The sequence below is a fragment of the Parus major genome, chromosome 26 (assembly GCF_001522545.3).
Source record: "Parus major isolate Abel chromosome 26, Parus_major1.1, whole genome shotgun sequence".
Taxonomy (NCBI): domain Eukaryota; kingdom Metazoa; phylum Chordata; class Aves; order Passeriformes; family Paridae; genus Parus; species Parus major.
Genome location: NC_031795.1, coordinates 1652186 through 1661310, shown reverse-complemented (window position 1 = coordinate 1661310; position 9125 = coordinate 1652186). Strand labels below are relative to the sequence as shown.

The window sequence follows — 9125 nt, the reverse complement described above, 5'->3', positions numbered from 1 at the left end:
GAACAGGCATTGCTCCCCAAAAAGACAGGGTGTCGTTCTTCCCCATCCAGAGACTGACCCCATCTCAGTGGGGATCCGTGTGCCCCCCTCCAGGGCTGGCGCTGCACCCCAACACAGACCGTCACCCCCCCCCCGTTAAACACTGTACCCCCAAAGGCACCGAGCACCTCCGAAACCAGCGAGTACCCCCCAAAATGGGGCATCACCTCCTCCGCGATGATGATGATCCCCCCCAGGTATGGTACCGCACCCCAAAAGAAGAACTCCCCGTCACCAGCTCGGACCCTGCTGGGGGGCGGGGTGAGCCCTCCTAGGAATGTCCCCATGGAGCCCCTGCCCCCCCAAGCCCCCCAGTTCACCCCCCAGCCTAACTGGGGGCCACCCCAGAAGCAGAGCCCGGCTGCGGGGGTCCCGGGGGTGTCACCTTTGTCTCGGTGTCCGCGTGTCCCTACCTGGGCCGGGGCTGCCGGTGCCGGGGTGGCTCTGGGTGGCTGTCGGGCTGTGTCCCCTCCGAGCGCCCCGAGTGTCCCCTAAGCTGCCACCGGCGCGGGGGGGTATTTTTAGCCGCTGTTAGAGCGGAGGGAATGTCACCCACCCCTCCTCTGTGCCCCCCACCCCTCGTCGAGGGGGTGACGGGACAGCGAGGTGACACCACCCACCAGGGCCACCGCTGTGGCAGGCTGGGAGGGCACAAGAGCCACGGGGGACACTGAGGACCCCCAGCCTGAGTCATGTCCCCTGCCCAGCACTGTCCGTACACCGCGGGGAGGGGGGGTGGTGGTGTCTGGTATTTTAATTGAACCCCCCTCATTAGCGCCGAGTTCATTAGAGGCTCCGAAAGGGCTTTGTGTCCGCGGGGACAGCGGGAACAGAGTGTCCCCAAGCAACGGCTCTGGCAGGGAATATGCGCCCGGTGGGACGCGGGGACACCGGTGCGGGGACATGGAGCCCCCAGTGGCCCTGTGAAGTGCAGGGATTTAGGGCACCTCAAACCCAAACATCGGGGACCTGCAGGACTTTTGGGGGTCCCAAAGCCCGCCCCGGGGCGGGGGGTTCCCCCTGCGGTGCCCACCCGAAAGCAGCCTCGGAGGAGAAGGGGGAGGCAGCCACCCGTCCCCCGGGGTTTGGGGAGGCCTGCTGGGCTGGGGGATGGGCTGGGAGGGGGGTGCTGAGCCCGGGAAGAGGAGGAGGAGGAGGAGGAGGAAGGCTGAGCCACGATCCCATTAAAGAGCTTAGGCAGCGGGAGGGCGGCACCCAGTGGGGCAGGATTAGGGGGCCTCATTACCCACCCCCGGGGGTAATTAGCTCCCTTTTCCCTGCAGGAGGAATCCCCCAGTGCCACCGCCCCCCGCCACCACCCCCCTGTCCCCCTGTCACCACCCAGGCCCCTGCCATCGCTCTGGAGCACCCAGCGGTGGGGGACACACAAAACCAGGGCCTGATCCCATCCTCAGTGCCCCCCAAAAGTGGAGTCACAGCCCACAGACAGGAGGGAGCCCCAAGAAGATCCCCACTTCCTAAGTCACCTCAGGGGACCGGTCCCCATCGGCAGGGGGTGTCACGCTGATGCCCCCCCTTATGTAAAGCCCCCTGCCCACCTCCCTGAGATGCTCCGTCTTTTTTTTCTCCCTGAGCCCTAATCTTTGCCATCTTGGGCTAATTGGATTTCCTGGGTCACATGGCAAGATAAAAAGTCCCCAAATCCCACGGTCAAAAAAAATCAGGTTATCCATGGGGAATTAAGGGAGAGAGCGGGGGGCAGCCAGCAGCAAGGACCCACCAAAGCGTGCTGCCAGCTTGGGGCATCCCAGAGTCAGGGTGTGGGATACCTGGCTCACGTCTTTTGGAATTTCTGGTTCACCCTCCAGTGCCCACCTCGTCCCCGAGGTGTGCGTGTTATCTCCTTGAAGAGCTGGAAAAGCCTGGGGACCTAGAGGAGCTTGTGGAGTTATTGGAGGAGGAGGAGAACGAAGCCATGGGGAGCGGGGCCAGTGCTGAGGACAAGGAAATGGCCAAGAGGTCCAAGGAGCTGGAGAAGAAGCTCCAGGAGGATGCAGATAAGGAGGCCAAGACAGTCAAGTTGCTGCTGCTTGGTAAGGCTGAAGGGGATGTCCTCTGGAGATGTCCCCGTGTTTCTACTCCGTTGAGCCTCAGGGGACGTGGGGATGGGGACAGGGAACTCATGACCCCCTGGGCTCCTCCTGCCCTGTCCCTGGTACCCCCTGGACAAGCTGCCATCAGCCTGGAGAGGTTGTCCCGCCACCAGGACATCCCCAGGTTATCCCTGGGAAGGGCTGGAGGTGGCATCGGCTCTTGGGGATGGCAGGCACGAAGGGGACAGTGGGGGGACAGGGGATGGGATGAAGACACTGGGTCCCACTGACGATGTTCCACATCTCAGGGGGCTCAGCGAGAACCTGGGGAGCTCCTGCCACCAGCACCCCAAAAGCTGCTGGTGGGTGCCAGGCAGGAGGAGATGGTTCCTTGGGGGTCCCTCTGGGGCAAAGGGGTGACCCTGTGGGGCAGGGGGGTGACTCCATGGGGCAGGGGCCAGCAGTGGTGCCTTATCCAGGTGGGGGGGGCTGGGTTCAAGGCGATTAACACCCTAATTCTAAGCAGCTTCCTGTGCTGCCCTAAGCCGCTTACGGCCCCAAAGGCATCGCCGGGCACTGCCCACGGTGGGCGGGAGGTGTGGGACCTGGGGGACCTGCACCCAGGGGGTTCCCACCACCCTGGGGGTCCCCGAGCTGTGGTCCCAGGGGTGCAAAGGGTGACAGGAGTGTGGGGATGACGGCAGTGGTGGGAAGAGGCCAGGCTGGGTGTCCAGGGTGGGGACAGTGGCTCTGGTCCCCATGGGGTGCCCATCACTGTGGCATCAGGCCCTGGTGGGCACTAAGGTGTCCCTCCCACCCTTTTCCAGGGGCTGGAGAGTCAGGGAAGAGCACCATCGTGAAGCAGATGAAGTGAGTATGGCCTCAGCCAGACTGGGGAGGGGGAGGCCACCAGGATGAGCCACAAGCTCTTGGACATGGGATGGCTGGACCCCCAGTCACCCCCCCATGTCACCTGGTGGTGCCCAGTGTGGGGTGGTGATTCCCACCCCAGAGGGGACGTCCTGGCTTGGGGCTGAGGCCACTGTGCCTGCCAGGATCATCCACCAGGACGGTTACACGGAGGAGGAGTGCATGGAGTTCAAGTCCATCATCTACGGGAACATCCTCCAGTCCATCCTGGCCATCATCCGCGCCATGTCCACACTGGGCATCGACTACGCCGAGTCCTCCTGCGCGGTCAGTCAGGGTGGTGTCCCTGTCCCCCCAGACCCCACGAGGTGGGGCCAGGGCAGCCCCTGGAACCAGGGTCCACAGCAGCCCCATGTTGTACCCCCAGTCCTGAGGACACTTTGGGGGAACAGGGGCCGTGGGAAGGTTGGTGATGAAGGTCCCTCTCACAGGATGAAGGCCGGCTGCTCTTCAACCTGGCTGACTCCATCGAGGAGGGCACGATGCCCCCCGAGCTGGTCGCCTGCATTAAGAAGCTGTGGAAGGATGGGGGGGTTCAGGCGTGTTTTGACCGCGCTGCCGAGTATCAGCTCAACGACTCAGCCGCATAGTGAGTGGGGACATGGCGGGCACAACGGGGACTGGCCTGGGGACACCCTCACAGCCAGTTCCAACCCAGCCTGGCACAATCCATCATCTCCCTGCTCCTGGGAATACCCTGAGCCTGCCATTCTCCATCCCACCAGTGTCATCCTCTATCCCACTGGTGTCATCACCCATCCCACCAGTACCATTTCCTAATGCCACCAGTACTGTTCTCCATCCCACCAGTGCTATCCCCCATCCCACTGCTGCTGTCCTCCATTCCATCAGTACTGTCCTACATCCTCCATCCAGCTGGTGCCATTCTGCATACCAGAAGTGCCATCCTCCATCCCACTGCTGCCATCGTCCATCCCACCAGTGCCATCCCCATCCCAGAAGTGTTGCTGACCCCACCCTTGATGTCCCTCAGCTCCCCCAGGGATGTCACTGCCCTGAAGTCTCAATGTTTGGCAGAGCTCAACCCCACAACCATCCCCTGAAACCCAGGGAAAGGGGGAGACATGGGCAGCCTCTCTGCAGCAGGTCACATCCCTTCCTGTCCCCCCAGTTACCTGAACCAGCTGGACAGGATCACAGCCCCCAACTACCTCCCCAACGAGCAGGATGTGTTGCGATCTCGAGTGAAGACCACAGGGATCATCGAGACCAAGTTCTCTGTCAAAGACCTGAATTTCAGGTACGTGGGAGCCTCCCCCACCTCCATGACCACGCCTCCATGATTCCCCCCAGTTCTGACAGCAGGGAGGGATTTTGGGATGATCCTGACACTCAAGGGACCACCAGTGCTCTCCCATGGACAGTGATTCCTGTCCCCCCGAGGATGTGGCACTGGAACCATCACATGGGGGGGGTCAGGACCAGGTGTGCGTGTCCCTCATCCTTGTCCCCTCCCCAGGATGTTCGACGTGGGAGGGCAGCGCTCAGAGAGGAAGAAGTGGATCCACTGCTTTGAGGGGGTGACCTGCATCATCTTCTGCGGGGCCCTGAGCGCCTACGACATGGTGCTGGTGGAGGACGACGAAGTGGTGGGTTGGGGTCCTGGAGACACTGGGAGCCAAGGGGGAGAGGAACAGGGAGCTCCAAGGGGGCTCTGAAGAGGGAGGAACAACACTCTGCACTGTCAGATGCTCTGGGAGGTCCGGGAAAGGTGTGGGAGATGCGGGATGGAGCTGGTTCCCAGCAAGTTGCACCCGGTAAAGGTGTCTGCACTTCCTCTGGGTCATGAATCCATGGGTCTTGCCTATGAGGAAATCCCCAAGTGCTCCTGTGCAGATCCTCAGAGCCATCAGGGAATGGCCACAGAGCCAGACAACTGGAGCAAAGCCAAAGGGAAGGGCAGAAAGAGCCAGGAACCTGCTGGGATGAAGGAAAATCTGGTCCTGAGGCACCTCCTGCCTCACTGTGCCCTCTGAGGTGAGCAGAGGGGGTAAGGAGGGACAGCTCCCACCCTCCCAGTGTGGGGGCACAAGGACGTGATCCAAAGTGTGTCCAGTGAGGGATGCACCAGCAGAGCCCTGGGAAAGCAGCTCGGAGGGCACAGATCCAGAGAGGAGGAACACGGAAGCTCCATAATGGGTTTTTCTTTAAAGAAATGAGATAATGGATGAAGACAAGAGCAGGAGCCACTTCTTCACTGGCATCTCCTCCAGGTTCCATGGCTGCTCCTTGGCATCCAAATACCTTCTGCTGAAGCTGGATCAGGATCTGCCATCCCTGGGCCCTGCCATGGCCAGGCAGGAGCTCACAGCCCTTTCTCAGCCACGTGCAGGAGAGCATCCTTCCCATGGGAGTCCTTGGGAGAGGCTGGAATGCTCACCCAGTGCAGGATTGGGCAGAGCCAGTGCTCTGCATACAGAAAAGCTTCTGTGATAGGAAGCTGGATGAGGGAAAACCATCCCTGGAGAACCCACATGCTGCCCACAAAGATGGACCATCACCCTTACATCATGAGAACCCCCCCACTGGACTTGGCTCTGCCTAGATGGATCCTCAGCCCCTCAGGATGACCCAGCAGCAAACTAAGAATTCAACATCTGCTCTAAAACTGGAGTTTTCCTTTTCCTGGCTCCTTCCTGAAGCTGCGGGTAACAGCCAGAAGCCACGATCCAACACGAGCATCCACCTGATGACTGGAATGGTGCTCACTGAGCACCTTCCTCGCAGGCTGCGAGGTCTCCATGGGCAAATTTCCCAGTAAAATCACCACAGTCCATTTCTGACAATCGCAGGAGGGACTGGAACCACTCCCAACCCTGAGCATCACCTGGATTTATCTGTGATTTCTGGGTGGGGAGGAGGGACTGGGCAGGCAGCAGGACCAGCTGCTGCTGTGGCAAACAGGGAAAAGTTCCTTTCTTGGGAATGGGGGTTGAGGGTGGCCCAAAGGGGGTGTCAATCCCTGACAATCTGCTTCCCTGCAGAACCGGATGCACGAATCCCTGCACCTATTCAACAGTATATGCAACCACAAGTTCTTCGCCGCCACGTCCATCATCCTCTTCCTCAACAAGAAGGACCTTTTTGAGGAAAAGATTAAGAAAGTCCATCTCAGCATCTGCTTCCCAGAGTATGATGGTGAGTTTGGACCCTTCCTGGCCTTACCCCTCCTCCTTGAGACCCCCCCAAACCAGGGGCTGAGGAATTGTGTGGTCCCAGCAAAGATGTGGCAACTCGGATTTGGGATATGTTGTCAGAGGGCTGGGGAAGGGGAAATGAGGATGAGGAGAACTGGCTCTATCCCAAAAAATGGCTGGGAAGGGGATGAGGATGAGCAGCTCCATTCTGCTCTGTGGGGTGGTAAGTCATATCCTGGGAGGTTGGAGCTGAGGAGAGGATGGATGTGGCCTCAGGAAGATCAGAAATGGGGTAAAAAGGAGTTTTGTGCTACACATGGTCAGCTCTCCACCCTTTTCCTTGGATGCCCACCCCCATGGGAGCAGCTTGGCATTGATCCCTCCCTCCACAGGTCCAAACACATTTGAGGATGCAGGGAATTACATCAAGACCCAATTCCTGGATCTCAACATGCGGAAGGACGTGAAGGAGATCTACAGCCACATGACCTGTGCCACAGACACGCAGAACGTCAAGTTCGTCTTCGACGCTGTCACAGACGTGATCATCAAAGAGAACCTCAAGGACTGCGGCCTCTTCTGAGCACCAGCAGGTATGGGAGAGAGGCTGGAGCCAGAAATTAGGGACAGGAGAGGGGAGGAGGGCGGTCAGAGCTGGCTCCATTCCAAAACGGGCTGGGAAAGGGGAGGAGGATGAAGATGATCAGAGCTGGATGCTCTGAAAAAGAGTTGGGGAAGGGGACTGGGATGAAAATGATCAGAGTTGGCTCCATCCCAGAAAAGACTGGGGGAGGAGAGGGAGGTGAGGAAGAGCCAGTTCCATCCCAGAAAAAGGGGTGGGGAAGGGGTAAGGCTGATCAGAGTTGGCTCCATTCCAGAAAAAGCTGGAGAAGGGGAGAAAAAAGAGCAGAGTTGGCTCCGTCCCCAAACAATGGCTGGGGAAAAAGGAAAAGGAGGGGCATGATCAGAACCAGCTCCATCCCCAAAAGAAAGGGCTGGGATGGGGAATAAGGACGACCAGAACCAGCTCAATCCCAAAAACAATCCTCAGGAAGGAAGAAGGGGATGAAGAAAAGCAGCTCCATCCCCCCCATCCCCCAAAAAAGGCTAAGGAAGGGGCTGGAGGTAAGGATGAGCAGAGTTGGTACCATCCCAAAAAACAGGTGGGGATGAAGATGATGAAGAGAGCTGGATCCATCCCCCAAAAAAGGGCTGGGAGGGGAATAAGGATGATCAGAGCTGGCTCCATCCCATTTTCTGGGGTGGTGGGATGTAGATCCCCCTGGTTTTGGCATCAAGTCCTGGAAATCCTACGAGCAGGGGAGGGGAGGATGGACTGGGTACAGTGGGGAGGGGGAGTCTGGGGTCCCATCAGCCCAGGGACGTGGTCCCACATCGTGATGGATTCAGTCCCATCCCACAGTGGGGTTGGCTCCAACAGACAATTCCCACCCTTGCACATGGAGTGATAAAAACAGATTCCCAAATCCTCCACCTGAGCTAAAGGAAATAATTTTATTTCTCTCCTGTTGCAATTCTACCTGCCCAGCCTCAGCAGATGGGAATATCCCAATGCACACTCTGCTGCTCCCAGCCATTTAGCTCATCCTAAAACTTTAATTAGGGTTTATCACCCCAATTAGGGTTTGTCATGCTAATTCTTGCACTAATTCTGAGCAGCAGCAGGAATTCCATCCTCTTTCCCTCCTTTCCAAGCAGCTCCCAGACACTAGCTCTGGCACTTTGCTTTTCAGGGACCCTCTGGTGTTTCCCTTATCGTTGAATATTAACAAAAAAGCAGGAAAAAGCTAAAAAAAGAAACAGAAACTACCAAAAAACCCTCAATCAGGTTCCCTGCAGGCAAGAGGCACCTGAAGGTGACACTTGGAAAAACGGGGGGTGGAGGTGAGGGGGGATGCTCCATTCTCATCACCACGGAGGAAGGCAAAGGGATGAGGTGACACATGTCCCTGAAATCCCACCTGAGTTCTTCCCTTGTTTCCATAAAATTGCTCCTCCAAGCCCTTCTCTGGGTGTGTTTAACTCCCTGTTCTTTCTCCCTCCCTCCCAGAAGAAGAAAACATTCCCGTCTCACCGTTCTGCTGAGCAGAGCCAAAGGAAGAACCAACCCCCACCACACGTCACTCGCTCCCACTTTTTCTATGACCTGCCCAAATCCGCCTCCTTCCAAACCCAAACTAGGAAGGGGCTGAAGCTCAACTTCCTGCTCCCTTTCATGGCCATTTCCTCTTTTTTCTCCAAGGAAGAACCCTTGTTCTCAGCGTTTTACAGGAGGCTTGACAGCAGAGAGCACAGCCAGGAATAGGAATATTGAGGGAATTTGGGAGGTAGGATAGACATTGCCTGTCCCTCTGCAGCCCATTCCTGCCCTTGGATCAAAGCTGGATTAATCCAGGATGGAATTTCTGAGGAAGGTGGAGGCTGCGTCACCTCCGAGACGCTCCTGGGAACCAACCTCAGCCCTTCCTGGGAACCAACCTCAGCCCTTGGGCAGGACAAATCAGGGGTCTGTGGGGTGTTTTGGGCCCTAAATGGAGGGAATTTCTCAGGCAGGAGGGGCTGGGGAAGGGAATCCCAACTCCAGCCCAGGAATGGGCTGGATAAAGAGGAAATGGTTACTTGAAAGATTTTCATTCTGCTACTTAGAGCTGCATTTGCTCTGTCTGTTTGTAAATAATCCATAGATGAGCCCTGTATCCATCCTCTCCCTGTTTCCTGCAGAGATCTCCTGTCCAGCTTCATTTAACTGTAGGAAAACACAATAAAGGAATACGCATGATGTGGATGTTCTTCCTTTCTCCCTCTTCCACTTTGCTCCATTCCTGTGTCCCAGAGCTCGGATCAAGGGATATTTCAGCTGCTTTGCATCCATTCTGGGGGTATATGGATCTCTGGATCTCACCTGGATCACCCCATGGCCACT

The 9125-nt window shown here is 57.7% G+C and overlaps 1 protein-coding gene across 1 annotated transcript; it reads left to right on the top strand.

The window, feature by feature from the left end:
- The first annotated feature begins 6 nt into the window (after positions 1-6).
- Positions 7-8982, top strand: GNAT2 (G protein subunit alpha transducin 2). The gene is made up of 10 exons (XM_015650696.3): positions 7-236; positions 1869-2093; positions 2921-2963; positions 3149-3290; positions 3455-3612; positions 4156-4284; positions 4504-4633; positions 6029-6182; positions 6574-6774; positions 8253-8982. Exons 2-9 carry the CDS (start codon positions 1976-1978, stop codon positions 6762-6764), a joined length of 1065 nt encoding a protein of 354 aa, XP_015506182.1. The 5' UTR covers positions 7-236; positions 1869-1975; the 3' UTR covers positions 6765-6774; positions 8253-8982.
- Positions 8983-9125: the final 143 nt, after the last annotated feature.

Bases quoted from the DNA above. Each gene is read 5' to 3' on its own strand.
- GNAT2 (XM_015650696.3), top strand. From the start codon at position 1,976: ATGGGGAGCGGGGCCAGTGCTGAGGACAAGGAAATGGCCAAGAGGTCC. The intron at 2,094-2,920 runs GTAAGGCTGAAG...ACCCTTTTCCAG, and splicing joins AGTCAAGTTGCTGCTGCTTG to GGGCTGGAGAGTCAGGGAAG. The intron at 3,291-3,454 runs GTCAGTCAGGGT...TCCCTCTCACAG, and splicing joins ACGCCGAGTCCTCCTGCGCG to GATGAAGGCCGGCTGCTCTT.